General features: G+C 35.7%; 4 protein-coding genes across 4 annotated transcripts; 1 reads left to right on the plus strand and 3 right to left on the minus strand.

Annotated features, from left to right (window-relative positions):
• Nucleotides 1-1,983: 1,983 nt before the first annotated feature.
• On the minus strand, nucleotides 1,984-3,755 carry LOC149673924 (uncharacterized). The gene is made up of 2 exons (XM_089840032.1): nucleotides 3,654-3,755; nucleotides 1,984-3,590 (listed from the first exon to the last, which is right to left on the minus strand). Exon 2 carries the CDS (start codon nucleotides 3,577-3,579, stop codon nucleotides 2,221-2,223), a length of 1,359 nt encoding a protein of 452 aa, XP_089696158.1. The 5' UTR covers nucleotides 3,580-3,590; nucleotides 3,654-3,755; the 3' UTR covers nucleotides 1,984-2,220.
• Nucleotides 3,756-4,877: 1,122 nt separating this feature from the next.
• Nucleotides 4,878-5,755, minus strand: LOC149673925 (uncharacterized). The gene has a single exon (XM_089840033.1). The coding sequence runs from the start codon at nucleotides 5,718-5,720 to the stop codon at nucleotides 4,878-4,880; it is 843 nt and encodes a 280-aa protein (XP_089696159.1). The 5' UTR covers nucleotides 5,721-5,755.
• Nucleotides 5,756-8,796: 3,041 nt separating this feature from the next.
• On the plus strand, nucleotides 8,797-9,352 carry LOC149673926 (ion transport peptide-like). Its single transcript, XM_089839991.1, has 2 exons — nucleotides 8,797-9,109; nucleotides 9,217-9,352. Exons 1-2 carry the CDS (start codon nucleotides 8,877-8,879, stop codon nucleotides 9,323-9,325), a joined length of 342 nt encoding a protein of 113 aa, XP_089696117.1. The 5' UTR covers nucleotides 8,797-8,876; the 3' UTR covers nucleotides 9,326-9,352.
• A 176-nt stretch (nucleotides 9,353-9,528) lies between these two features.
• On the minus strand, nucleotides 9,529-12,288 carry LOC149673927 (uncharacterized). The gene is made up of 8 exons (XM_089840034.1): nucleotides 12,245-12,288; nucleotides 11,919-12,152; nucleotides 11,546-11,615; nucleotides 11,021-11,188; nucleotides 10,794-10,950; nucleotides 10,501-10,727; nucleotides 10,104-10,393; nucleotides 9,529-9,982 (listed from the first exon to the last, which is right to left on the minus strand). Exons 1-8 carry the CDS (start codon nucleotides 12,286-12,288, stop codon nucleotides 9,760-9,762), a joined length of 1,413 nt encoding a protein of 470 aa, XP_089696160.1. The 3' UTR covers nucleotides 9,529-9,759.
• Nucleotides 12,289-14,605: the final 2,317 nt, after the last annotated feature.

The following is a 14,605-nucleotide window of genomic DNA, read 5'->3' on the forward strand; positions in this document are numbered from 1 at the left end:
ATGAAAAGAAAATATGATGAAAAAAATAAATGATTTCTTATTACAAAATAATTAGCATTTAATTAGTCTTAAATACGAGGACTACTGCACAGGATTTATCCCTAAGGGTTGGCTGAGAGAGGTAAGAAGTAAGAGGTTCGATTTAGCAGACGCCACTAAATCAATGGTGGCGCAGTAATCCTCGTTTTTAAGAGTAATTAAATTCATTTATTTTTAATATTTTTTCTTCCATATTTAGAGAGCTCCTCTAACAATTGGTTTTGATTCAGAGTGATTTAATATAGTACAGTTTGTCCTAAAAATATTTACAATTTTATTTAGTTTTTTCCAGACTTATTTATGAAGTAGAAAATGCATACATGAATATTCAAATTCAAAAAGTTAAAATAAATTGAAGGGAAAATGTATAAATAGTTTGAATTTTTTTATATTTTTTAAATCAATTGAAATACTGACGAGTCCTATTTCAGTAAAACATGAAAGGAATTGCTTAACGAAGGACTTTGAAAATATATATCCCCAAATTTTCAAAATAATCAATCATTTTCAAGCACCATTCGTATTATTTCAGAAAGTGCATCGGTTAAATTTAAATCACTTGGTTCATCTAGGTTCAAATAAGGCTTTTCGAAGTGTTCGGGTTCATCAGTATCAGGTTCGTAATGAACTTCCTCCGATTGGTGAGTTTCTTCGGCATAATTACCGTTGATATTTGTTGCTAACAGAAAAGAAACGTCAGTTGCTATTGTTTCACTCTGAGATGCGTTTAAATCACTTAGTTCCTCTAGACTAAAATCACTTAGTTCCTCTAGGTTCAAATAAAGTTTTCCGAAGTGTTCGGGTTCATCAGGATCTGGTTCGTAATGAACTTCCTCCGATTGATGAGTTTCTTCGGCATAATTATCGTTGATATTTGTTGCTAACAGAGCAGAAACGTTAGTTGCTATAGTTTCACTCCGATACGCGTTACAATCCATGTTTAACTGATTTGCCTTGTTAATATTATCTTTCGTATGGAGTGTGCTGTTATTTAGTTGGCAAATAATTCCTGATTTCGAAGGATGGTGCCTTTTGACGTGAGTTTTTAAAACACTCTTGTGTTTTGCCGCATAATCACAAAAAGAACATTTGAACGGACGTTTGTCACTGTGAAGAGTCGTCACGTGTGTTTTTAAAGTATCTCGTCTCAGACTGCCATAATCGCAAATATGACATTTGAAAGGTCGATCGTCACCGTGAGTTTTGGAGTGTTTTTTTAATTGACCTCGTGTTCTTGTACTGTATTGGCAAACATCGCATTTGAATGGCCGCTCGTCACTGTGAGTCGCGACGTGCCTCTTTAAAGTCGTTAGTGTCAGGGAGCGGTATTCGCAAACATCGCATTTGAACGGACGATGGTCACTGTGTGAGGCGATGTGCCTTTCGCAATCTCTCCGTTTTCGGGTTCGGTATTCGCAAATAACGCATTTAAAAGGTCGTTCCTCACTGTGAGTCGCGACGTGCTTCTTTAGACTACACTGTGTTTCGGCGAGATGCTCGCAAATGCTGCATTTGAACATTTTATTCATTTGAGAAATTGGGAGTACATCATTGTCTTTACTCCATTGGCAACCAATTATGATGGAATGTTCTAGTTTGTGTATTTCCTGGAATTTTTGTTTAATGCAAGTGAATTCACAATGATTGCTTTTGAAATTACGATTTGAAAGTCACGCAATCTGAAAAAATTAGATTACTTAAATGAGTTTATTTAAACTAGCATTGTCTTTCAGTTTCTTAATTAAATGTAAGGGGTCATCCTTAAAATACTCCAACCTTAAGTTGAAAACGGTGGCCCGGACAAAAAATGTCATTGAACATTTTCGACCAGAAATCGCCCAAGGAACACGCCCCTTAATTTGTGATTGACATTTGCAAAACAACCCTGTGTAACTTGCATTATGTAAGAATCCCACTTTTTAGTCGTTATATATTGTCTTGATAGATAAGATGCTTTTATTGTACTTAAAAAAGTTCGCGTAAAAAAATTATTTCTCATGATAAAAATATAACAATTAATATTTTCCACCCTGAGCGTCGAATAAAAAGTTGGAAATTTCATTTTAAGTATTAAAATTTATAATGATAAAATAAATCGGGCGAAACTATGGTCAATTAAAGTTATTGCTCAATTTGAAAAGAGTAAACTGGATCTTGTGTGCAAAGTCACGTGAAAAGAATTTACACTAAAGGTTCCAAGTTAACTTTAAGAACTTCGTACAAGTCCGGAGCCTCTTTCAACCTGATATAGTAACATCCATGATAATTCCCAAAGTTTTCAAGTTTTTCCAAAATGATTGAAAATTTTCTATTAGCACTTGAACTCTTTGATGGCGCGCATCTTCCTAATTTAAAATCAATTGTCTCTGAATATTTGAATTCATCAGAATCTGAATGGTCAAGTTCTTTGGGATGGTTATCGTTCACATTTGTTGTTAGCGCTACAGAAACAGTTGCTCTATTTTCACTCCGAAGTACGTTGTAATCCAAAATATTCGATTCCATGTTTGTCGGACTTTGTTTGTTCATTGAAGTAGTATTTGTAAAACTTTCGAGGTTAGTTTTTCTACAAATATTTTCGTGGAAACTTAATCGACCGCTGCTTTTGTAAAACTTTCCGCAAAATTGGCATTTAAAATTTAAATTTGATTTGTAATATTTAATTTTGCATTTCGAATTCATTCGTTTTGTTCCTGATTGCGAAGGATGACGATTAGAAACGTGAATTTTCAAGACACGCTTCGATTTCGCTGCGTAGTCACAAAAAGAACATTTGAATGGACGTTCGTCACTGTGAGTCAAGACATGGGTTTTTAATTCAAACCGCCTCCGGGCGCGATAATCGCAAATATCACATTTGAAAGGACGCTCATCACTGTGTGTCGAGACGTGCGACTTTAAAAGCGTAATTGTTCGGCTACGGTGTTCGCAAATGTCGCATTTGAACGGACGGTCGTCACTGTGAGAGGCAACGTGCCTCATTAGATTGTTCCGTGTTCGGCTACGGTATTCGCAAATATCACATTTAAACGGACGCTCCTCAGTGTGTGTCGTGACGTGCCTCTTTAAACTTCCCCAAACTCGGGTACTGTATTCGCAAATATCACATTTAAACGGACGCTCCTCACTGTGTGTTGTGACGTGCATCTTTAAACTTGAACGAAATTGGGTACTGAATTCGCAAATATCGCATTTGAATGGGAGGTCACCGCTGTGAATCAAGACATGGGTTTTTAAATCAAACCGTCTACGGGTGCGATAATCGCAAATATCACATTTGAAAGGACGCTCATCACTGTGCGTCGCGATGTGCGACTTTAAAAGCGTACTTGTTCGGCTACGGTGTTCGCAAATGTCGCATTTGAACGGACGTTTTTCACTATGAGAGCCGACGTGCTTCAAGAGAATATCTCGTGTTCGGGAGCGGTGTTCGCAAAAATCACATTTAAACGGACGCTCCTCACTGTGTGTTGCGACGTGCCTCTTTAAACTTGAACGATATTGGGTACTGAATTCGCAAATATCGCATTTGAAAATCATTTTCTCGCAATCTAAAATAAATTGAAGAATTTCATTAATAACTGAACTTCAGGGGTCTGTAAGCTGCGATTTACCTAAATACCATATAATTAAAGAGAATAATACGGACGGTAAATATCATAGAGCGTTGAAAATCGCGTGGAAAAACTAACTTATCAGTTGAACTGGAACCTTTCCCGATAACACACCACTCAAAAATATTTATTTTTAAATGAGCCTGTGTAGAATTCATTATCTTTTAAACTATGGTTGTCTTGAACTTTACCCTTACCCTAAGCAAATATTTATCTTAATGCAAACAATAAAAATAGTATTGGGTTAGAAAGTTTCCCTACATTTCCGGTTACGATGTCGCAAAGAGTCAATTCTAAACGCCTGCTCTTCATGATATATTTAATCATGAATAAACAGTAATATTTCTACTTTTCATATTTAATCAATATTTTCTAAAACGGTTTAAAGAAAGTGCAAATGCGAACCCATTTTATTGTCCTCCAACAATCGATTTTATTTGTTTAAAGCAAAAGTTCAGGAAACATAACATTATACCTTAAAATAGCAGTCTTTTCCTAAATATGAAAGGAAAAATATTAAGAAAAAGTATCTCTCATTACAAAATAATTAGCATTTAGTTAATCTTAAAGACATTACCCTTACCTCTCTCAGCCTGAGAGAATTCATTCAGTGTCGTGGGGGTAAGAGGTTCGGTTTAGCAGACGCCATTAAACCAATGGTGGATGGCACAGTAGTCCTCGTTTTCATGACTAATTGAATGCTAATTATTTTGTAATAAGAGATAATTTATTTTCTTTTATATATTTTTCCTTTTATATACCCTAAGCAAATGCTTATATTAATGGGAACAAAGAAAAGAGTACCGGATTAGAAAGTCTCCCTTCATTTCCGGTAATATTTCAATTAATTTAGGTTTTAATCAATATTTTTAAAAACGTTAAAAAAAGTGCAAATGAGAGCCCATTTTTGTATCACCGTAGCCCCTCCCTCTAACAATAGGTTGATTTAGAATGATTTAATAGAACAGTTTGTATTAAAAATTTGTATAGCAATTTTATTGAGTTGTTTCCACCCATTTTTGCGAAACATAAAATACACGTATGAATATTCAATTTATAACGTTAAAATAAATTGAAAATGTATAATTAACTTGATTTTTTTAATTCGAAATCAGTTAAAATACTGACTAGTCCTTTTCAGTAAATTGTGAAAGGAATTGCGTGACTGGTTTCAAAACTAACTCAATGGACTTTGAAAATATATATTCTCAAATTTTCAAGCTTTCAAAATAAATCGTTTTCAAACACCATTCGTACTATTCGAGAAAGTGCATCGGTTAAATTTAAACTATTTGGTTCATCTAGGTTCAAATAAGGCTTCTCGAAGTGTTGCGAAGGAACTTGCTCCGATTGTAGAGTTTCTTCGGCATAATTATCGTTGTTGTCTGTTGTTAACAGAGCAGAAACGTCAATTGCTATGATTTCACTCTGAGATGCTTTACAATCCATGTTTGACTGATTTTCCTTGTTAATATTATGTTTTGTATGGAGTGGGGTGTTATATTTTTGGCAAATGATTTCCGATTGCGAATGATGGCGTCTTTTGACGTGTTTTACTAAAACCTTTTTGTGTTTCGCCGCGTAATCACAAAAACAACACTTGAAAGGACGATCGTCACGGTGAGTTTTGGCATGTATTTTTAATTGGAGCGATGTTTTGCTACGGTAAACGCAATTATCGCATTTGAATGGCCGCTCGTCACTGTGAGCTACGACGTGCATTTTTAAGTTCTGCCGTGTTTGGCTACGGTGTTCGCAAATATCGCATTTGAACGGAAGCTCGTCACTGTGAATTGTGACGTGCCTCTTTAATTTACTCCAAAATGGGGTACTGTATTCGCAATTGTCGCATTTGAACGGATGCTCTTCACTGTGAGTTAAGACGTGCCTTTTGAGATTCTTCAGTAAAGGGGTACTGTATTCGCATAAATCGCATTTGAACGGATGCCAGTCACTGTGAGTTGTGACGTGCCACTTTAAATTAATCCGAAATGGAGTACTGTATTCGCAAATATCGCATTTGTACATCATTTTGAAGCAATCTAAAATTAAATTAAAGAATTTCATAAATTAAGTGAGCTTCAGGGGTCTGTAAGCTGCGATTTACATAAATACCATTAAATTGAACAAAATAATAGTGACGGTAAATATCACAGCCCGTCGTTGAAAAGCGCGTGGAAACGAAACTTATCAGTTGAGTTGGAACCGTGAACTCACACCAAACAGTCATGATATATTTAATCAAAAATATATTGTAATATTTTTACTTATTTACGATTTAATCAATATTTTTAAAAACGTTTAAAAGAAAGTGCAAATGCAAGACCATTTTAGTATCACAGTAGCCCCCCTCTCTCTAAAAACTTATTTTAGTGGTTTAATGGAAAAGTTCACATAACATAACACTGTATCTTAAAAGAACGAACGGCCTTTTTCTAAATATAAAAGGAAACATTAAAAATAAATAAGTGATATCTTATTACAAAATAATTAGCATTTAAATAGTCGTCCGTTCCAAAAAAGTGTAATTAACAACTACCAAATTCTTTATAGATTAAAACCCCTTTCAAAGGTCGGGTGGTTGTTTTCTTAAAACGGAAGATACGGTATGAAGACATTAGATGTGACTTGAAACAAAAGTACTTGGGTAAACGTAATAACTTTGTTCCTTCTTTTAACCCTCTATCAAACAGACGAAGGGTCTCTTGTTTGGGTTTAAGATAAGTACAGGTAGGATAGATCGAGTCAGATCAGGTTTCGTAAGGTACACAATTTCTAAATACCTGATCAATAACAACAAAATATTTCAATATGTTTCTGTCGTTATGAAGAAATGGAATGAAGAGTTAATGAAATGAGGTTTGGGGAAACACATACAACAACTTCATGGCGCCAACGTTATCTCGGTTCGAAGTTCTTACACTACCCAGAAGACGTTCTTGGTATTACAAGAAGCTTGGACTGAATACGCTGCGTGGTTGGAAAGGTTATTGAAATCCAAGAGATTTCTTGAATAACTGATTGGTCGATATTTTTAAATAAAGATCCTCATTCCCTATGAAAGAGCAATTAGCCATGAATGGATGCTCTGTACGAAAACATCTATTTATTTCCTAAGAAATTTTATTCATCTCGTTTTAAAACGAGTTATTAGGATATCTTGATTATTGAACTTTATCAGTGTCCGCGTTGGTCACTTAATACAACCAAAGTCTGTAGAAATAGCAATTACAACTCTCGATTTGCCTTCGATTTTATTACTAGAGTCTCATTGTATTCCGTCTGTAAGCCAAGTAGTACAAGAGATGCCTAGAACGTCGGAGTATATAAGGGTCCAGTTTTCAGATGGAAATCAGAGTTCTTCCTTATACACCGTTCAGGTAAGTTGCAAAAATATTTACTTAACCTTAAGTACTTGTCGTTGTTAAGTTTATGGGCATTTATACAGATACGTGACGTTTAGAAGTACTTGCGTTTCATATTGATAGTACTTGCAGTTACGGTAGAAGCCCATGAACTGTTTTATATAACAGTTTTATGGAGATAAAATATTTAGTTGCTCTTATGTACTTGCGTTTAATATTGAAAGTACTTGTCGTTAATATAGTAAAACCCCTGGACTTTGTTCTATACTAGTTTTAAGGAATTATTATGCTTAGTTGTCCGTTAGTACTTGCGCATGATTTTGACTTCAGTCGCTTTAACACAGAGAGCACGTCATTGTCAGACGCCTAACGGACGTGCTCCACCTAGCCAATTGCGTGTCTTTCCCAATAGCCTTCCAGTTCTTAAAGTTCGACTCCATTTTGAGGGAATTGGGAGGAGACCTCAATCCTCATCCCTCTGCCTTGTCCCTATAGAATGGTCCGCTCAGCATAGCGGCATCTTACATTCATATTTAGAATTTAAATATTTAAATATATATATATATATTTATATGCGAATTTAAATATATTCGAACCGCCCAAAAATTACCGTAGAAATGCAAATGACAAACACTACATTCTTTCCTGTTACAGAGTGACCTTACTCAAATGCGCTTCACCAAAATTATAATGATGTCAGAGATTTATAACCATGTTTCGAATTTATAAAAAAAAATACCGCGGTTGAATTTTTGAAACCTCATTGTAACGGATTTACGCATCAGATTTTACTGCATGTCATAGTTACCATAGGACTATATACTCGTTCGTTGTTACCACGCGGTCGTTAGTTACAGCCGTTCACGTGGTTAGACCCCAAGTTTGAATTACACTTAATTATACTCACATAAAATTGTTAATATTCCTTGATTTCTTGAAAAGCTTAGCCGAATTAGGTAACCAGTGACGTACCGACGTTAAGCTTAGCGATTTTGTGAAATAGTTAACACGCGAGTCAAACTTAAGGGCACAAATTGTCCAACAAATTACAATTAAATTACACGCACAAATCGGTCTACTTAGTAAAACTATTAAAATTAAATTAGATAAATTAAAAAAACATGCGGCCGGTAAATAAACATCGAAGCAGCTCGTTTAAAATCACGTTAATAAATGACACAAATTTTGAGTTTGAGCTCTGGAAAATTTTCACGATAACTAAAAAATAGACCTGCGTACAATCGTCAAGTTGAACTTTACCCATGCCACGAAAAAATTAGCATTTTTAATTTGAGTGCCGTTTTCCATGGATTAATTATATTGGAGTGGGAATTAGTTTCCTTAGAAGTGCATTTCATTGCAGCTATGTCTCCATAAATATTCATGGTTTTTATTAAAAACCGGCTTAAACATTCTTTGGGTCCATCCCAAAGACATATTTATGAAACTACCTCTTTCACAGCTTTCCAAATCAATAAATGATGCTTAATTAGAAGTTAATCACGAATCTAAAATGTTTCGGGTAGCGTAATGACTAGGGGTTTGCCACTGTCCCAACCTTGAATAACTCAAACAAACAAACGAACCTACCCTAGTGTTACTGATATCAACCATGAAGTTTGGTCAAATTCGGTAGCGAACTGTGACTATACAAGAAGAACAAACAAAGAAACAAACAACTTTCTATATTATTATACTGGCTAGCTATATTCTACAGATGGGGTTTATGGCATTTGGGGTAGAGTATTCCACCATCTTTTAAGATTGTGGGCCAAAAAGTTACCAACTCTGAGAAAATATTGACGCTCATGGAAAATTTCACCATCGCACCAGTTTTAGGCTACTACAAAACATCACGATGGAAGGAAAAATTGTCTGCCTAAGGATGACGGCCGTGTTCTGCCAGATCTTCATCCTGGTGACTCTCGCCTCTTCCATCTTCGCCCATCCTCAATACGATCTTCAAAAGAAGACGTTCGAAGGATTGGGTTGTTCCGGTGTCTATGATTCCGCCAAGTTCGCCCGATTAGACAGAGTTTGCGAAGAATGCTACCAACTCTACCGGGAACCGGAAGTACATTCTTTGTGCAGGTAAACGTTCTTTCGTTTGCCACAATGCCTTTTATCGCTGGCGACGTTGAGCATGGAATGAAAGATTCGGAAATATTTAAATCATTTCTCGGTTTGTATCATTTCAGATCGAACTGTTTCAAGAACGAATACATCTGGCATTGCGTTGACGCTCTCATCCAAAAGAACGAAAAGGATCGCCTTTCATCTTTGGTCGATGAATTATACGGAAAGTAGATAAACCAAGACCTTAGTGACTTAGAAGTCAGACCCACTCTGTCGAACTGTAAAGATGAATCAAAATAAAGTATATTGAAATGAATTGAACTTCGTTTTGTCTTCATTCATAAACAATGACATTTTAAAATCACTGTATTACTCGGAAAAATTACTAGGATCACACTAAAATATGATGCATTTACTTTTATTCGGTACTGCTTACATTACTTAAATGTATTTATTTAATTTATCGCTTTCACGTGGATATACCTTGAAACTGTCCAACTGACAACGGGAGCAAGATTCACCATTACTTAGAATGTTTTTGTACTCGGTTTTGGTGAAAATACTTTGAAATTGTCAACATATATATAATGTAACTGAGATGGTGCCAAACGGGGTAGTTCGTGATAAGAGTAGGTTCTTGAAACTTGGATGTTCGGGGAGTTGATTTATATTTCTGTTCGAAAAAGTCCGCTGCAAACTTGTATTATAAGTACAACGGAAGCCAATAGGTATCCTCCGAAAAGTATGACGTATGCTCCGTACGTGTCCTTTAACATAGTAGCTTGCGTTTCTAAATCAACTGGCTGCTCCCAAGCGTGTTTCGTAGTTTGAAAGTGATATCCAGTTTTTACGTATTCGAATGGTTTTGATTCAAATATATTCATAATTCTGAAAACAAAATAAGGTTTTGTTTTAGAATCCCCGTTTATACTCGCAACCCGACTCGACAAAGGAAGGAAGTGGCAGTAGGCCGTCCAAAACCACACCCTACGATTAACCAAAACCTTACCTTATGTCAATGAGCGTTCTTAAATGTCGTGATACATTTTTACTGATCAAGTAACCAAAGTTCTGAGATTTCAACGTGTTCTTGGATTGATAAAGATTCAGTTTATGATCGAAAGCTTGGAATAAACCAGTGGCAATAAGTTCTTGTAAAATTGTGTTAGTTATGAAAATAATTTTTCTGCTGTTGATATCCTCGTAGAAGTTCGGACTGATGATCTGATAAAGATCAATTAGTCCCTTCTCTCTGATTATTTTTTGCAGTAGAACGTTGTAACGCTCGTTTTTCAACGCCTGTGAATGGAGTAAAGAACATTTTTTCTACCCAAAATCGCTCATAGAAACCAATGTACGACCTTTTTGGATCAGCCCGTCTAAGATATGATTAAAGTTTGACTGACCCGTTGTTTTACGTAGAGTAGTTCATCAGTGTTGTCAAGGAGTAGAAGCTTTTCGTTGGGTTTGGCGTAATCAATGACGTTATCCAGAGTGTCAAACTTGTGGTAAGTGGAAACAATCACTTCCATTTTCATAAAGGAACTCAAGAGATTCGAAACGACGACCACCAACAAAAGCCACGTTGAAATCAACACACGATGAGGCAGTCTCTTCAAAGTCATCGGTAAAGCTTAAGACAGTATAAGCATCAATACGTTAATTCAAGGACATAACGATCAAGTGTGATAAATCTTACGTTGTAGTATCATAGATTCTATAAGTATTATCATGACCATTGAAACGGAGGCCACGTGTGTTCTCCATTTCTTCGCCGGTTTTCTGTGATACAAGACGTTTGAGTAGCGGAACACGAGTGAAATTAAGAATATAACCAGTGCAAGCAACGCCGTGATCTGAAAAGACAGAAAACCAGATTGTATATTGAACTCTCGACCATAAATTAAATTTTATTTCGGTATGTACATCTTTACTAAACAGGAGAAAATTCATGAAGGAGGTATTCTGGTTTTTTTCGGGTGGTCCTGATAGTAAAACAGATTCGCCGTATCTAACGACGCTCGTGTGAGAGTATAGCTCTCTGATAGCGTCGGAAACCGAGTACGAATACGGAATGAAGATTAAGTCGATGCCCTTCCAATAAAAAGGTCAAACTGATCAAAATAAACCTGTCTAACCTAAAAGTGGCATCACAAATTCGTTAATTGCGAAGTTGCCATTGTTTGGCTTTGGTCACTTAATTTTTCGATCTATGACGAGCAGATGGGACATTGAAGAGGATAGATTTATAATGAGGCGAGTGAATATTCGTTGTTCAGTTTCACTCTGAAACTGTAAATACTGCCTCGAAAAATGGCAAGTCCATTACCAGGTAGCTCTAAAATTCGCGTTACTCAATGTTCGCAATGTAAGATCCTGAGGAAGTCATACTTCCCCAAAGTAACGAATGCGTGGTTTAACAAAATCCCACGTGTAAATTTCTCAGCTTACTTCTTTAATTGGTCCAGTAGAGCCATCGTATTTGCTCACAGTCTCCAAGGAGAGGTCGATGGAATTATACCTTTATTGGGGACAGAAAATCCTTTATTGAAAAATATTTATTTTATATTCAAATATGTACGCCTAAAGGTTAATGTAGTTGCTCAAATCTTCAAGCTAGACGCTATTCGGTAGGGTTTCGGCAAATAACCGCTCGTAATTCAGTGAATACCATATGTGTTCACCAGCCACAGCACATTTTATTTGACTTACGTTATATTGAGAGTTTTTGAAACGTATTTCATGGTTCCTTTATAAAACGTACTCGGAGCTAAAGCGAGTTCAGAGCCCTGTAAATTCAATAAAATGTGAATGAAAAATGTACGCTTTCGAGGGAGGAATGGGGAAGAACCATAGGCGCCCCCTTTTCGCTGGTATTTCGCAAGCCGTTAATTTAATTTTGCCATTAATTATCGTTGAAGAACAATGAAAAAGATAGGAAGTACCTGATCGATTCCAATTGTAAGGTGCATGTTTCGAGGCCAGGTCGTGACTAGTTTCAAGTATGAGCGAAACGGTCAGTTGCTTTTGAAATCCGATTATATAAACCCATATATTTCTATATTTATCTAAATAAACATTAGCACTTATCGTTGAGAGTGTTTTTATTTTCCGTCCGAAGTGGTTTGACATTCGAAACGAGTAACGCACACGAACATTAATGACCGTAAAAAGTTTCCCGAAGAGTGTTCCATTGTTCAGAAAGAAAAAAATAGATTCTATTATTTGTACTAGAAATCAATATAAAGAAGAATTGATAAACAAATACTACCAAAATACTTTTTCTTATACATTTAAAAGGATATTAAATGGCCTATGCCTAATAACGATTTTCTATAAGTTGATGTGAATGGGTTACGAACAAACGCTTTGAAAGTCCAGTGACTAATGACTTTGATTCATTTGGTTTCTTTAATTAAATGCATCGCAACTGCTCATTTAATTACTTTAGAAACAATAAACATTTTTCTTATTAATTAAGGTTTAGTCAGCCTTGACCTCTTTAATTTTGGAAATGAAAAAAAAATTTCTAATTAAAAATAAATAACGGATGCATTTTCGTTCTATCTTGAATTTAAACTAATACATTTCCTCGAAATAGAGTCTAATTCTTTGTAATTTTGAATTTTGTAGTAAATCATAAGGTATACGAAACCTGTTATTTCTTGGAATATACGTTTTTAAGATTCGAGTTCCGAGAGGGCTATAGTTTAAAAATCATTTATCACTGATGTAAAACAGAATAAAAATCAAGAGGCTCACCACGTGTTTTCTGACACATAAATATAAGGGAAGTTGCGAAAGGAGATGTTAATTAAATTGTAGTAATTAAATTTGACCCCCGATTAAAAATGAGCAATGCTTCCATGTCGTTTCCAACGAGCTAATGGTATACAGTAGCTTGCATACGTTACAAATGTACCTATAAGAGTTAATTGCTGGTTACGGATCTTCTCTTAAGTTCTTAACACGTTTCTAGCCCCGCTTGTTTTTGATGTTCAATAGCTCCACACACATCTCACCACAGAACCTCATATACAACAAGCTTGTAACGTGGTAATAAACTTTCTTTAAGAGATTTAACAGTGCGATAACTGAAAGTGTTATAGTAATTATTATTATGTTTCTTGTGTACAGCAGCCCTATGCAGGACGACAGTCTCTGGGGGTCTGCTATTTTGGGTACACCTCTGCCTACGTAACGAATCGAAGCCTAAGTAGATAAGCACTCGTGCGAAGTTGGTAATATTATCATAAGTGATAATGATGCTTAAGTATCCATCTGCAGATATTTGGTGGAACGTCTCCTGCCTTTTTACTTGACGTCAGAGTTTCCAAGAGCTCGGGTGCCAAAAATCCAGGTAGAGAAAATTACAGCACTAATACCTCGTCGGCAATCGAGGAGAACTTTTTTATTGTTAAAATTCGATACTCGTGTTCTATACTAAGAATACATTAATGGGAAGCCTTTCACTACGGTTTGTCGGGGAGGAGGGGCTAATAATATCCCATTCACACATAGAAACTTAATAGTAGATCATAAACTTGGGATATTTCTTAAAATACATTAAGACACGGTTACACCCACAGTTTTAGTTGTTTGCCCCTCGAGAAAACATGGATATAACTTTTTGAACGGGTACTTAGAACGCGCGTGCGAGCCGAAGAACTCTCGTCTTCTCGTGGAATATTTCTTACGAGGAACCAACAAAAGTTATTGATCCAATAGGATATAGAACAAGGAATAAATTTAATTCTTTCATGAGTATTAAATGACAGGAAAAATCCAGGTAAGATTATTCATTCGAAAGAGCGTATAAAACATGTTCTAAAAAAAGGGTGTTACGACCGAACTGTAATGGGTACTATTACCGATTTTGAGTGGAAAATTCTCTATGAAATTTTGTAAAACAAGGTCTACCTTTCCTAAACGAGTTATGTTCACAGTGTTTTATGGATGACTCTTTAAAATTTGATGCAAATTAGAGTTAGGCTTAGCAACCTAAATCACAACTTTATTTATTATAAATTAACGGGAAAGTTTTGGTAAGTTAACGTAATGTTTTCATGTTAATCATTTAAAAATGACCTGTTTTTTTACTTCATTATCCCTTTAACACATATGTATTGCACTTCATTATAAAACGTACTCCAATCTATACTCTTTGCTTTTGTAATTTAAAACTCACGCCTGAAATACTTCGATTTTCCAGCGTCTAACCAACATACAAAATAAAGTGTGAGCGCTTTAAGCCTTGTTATTAAATGAAACAACCTTAAAATTTTGTCTTTCTCGAGAAATAACATTAAATATAGTTCCCAAAAGAAAAATTAATTAGCGCCAAAAAGATGCAAACCCAATTAAGGACTGGAGGATGCGTAAAAGTTTGTACCTTCGTGCGGCGTACGAGAGAAAGCGTGCTATATTCCCTTTAAAGCAGCGTGAGGCAAATTATCCGATCGACTTCTGGGTGTTAGTTGTAAATCGATCTATGATACTAGTTAAAGTGGA

This window comes from Phalangium opilio, unplaced genomic scaffold, assembly GCF_054372755.1.
Source record: "Phalangium opilio isolate 3A_F unplaced genomic scaffold, DU_Popi_V2 ptg000048l_1, whole genome shotgun sequence".
Classification (NCBI taxonomy): domain Eukaryota; kingdom Metazoa; phylum Arthropoda; class Arachnida; order Opiliones; family Phalangiidae; genus Phalangium; species Phalangium opilio.

What these genes read in the sequence shown, in the direction of transcription:
- LOC149673924 (XM_089840032.1), bottom strand. Translation starts at nt 3,579, where the DNA reads ATGATTTTCAAATGCGATATTTGCGAATTCAGTACCCAATATCGTTCA.
- LOC149673927 (XM_089840034.1), bottom strand. Translation starts at nt 12,288, where the DNA reads ATGGAACACTCTTCGGGAAACTTTTTACGGTCATTAATGTTCGT. An exon ending in TTACGGTCATTAATGTTCGT is followed by an intron (nt 12,153 to 12,244) that starts GTGCGTTACTCG and finishes AGATAAATATAG; the next exon opens with AAATATATGGGTTTATATAA. An exon ending in AGAACGCTCATTGACATAAG is followed by an intron (nt 9,983 to 10,103) that starts GTAAGGTTTTGG and finishes TTTTGTTTTCAG; the next exon opens with AATTATGAATATATTTGAAT.
- LOC149673925 (XM_089840033.1), bottom strand. Translation starts at nt 5,720, where the DNA reads ATGAAATTCTTTAATTTAATTTTAGATTGCTTCAAAATGATGTACAAA.
- LOC149673926 (XM_089839991.1), top strand. Translation starts at nt 8,877, where the DNA reads ATGGAAGGAAAAATTGTCTGCCTAAGGATGACGGCCGTGTTCTGCCAG. An exon ending in GAAGTACATTCTTTGTGCAG is followed by an intron (nt 9,110 to 9,216) that starts GTAAACGTTCTT and finishes GTATCATTTCAG; the next exon opens with ATCGAACTGTTTCAAGAACG.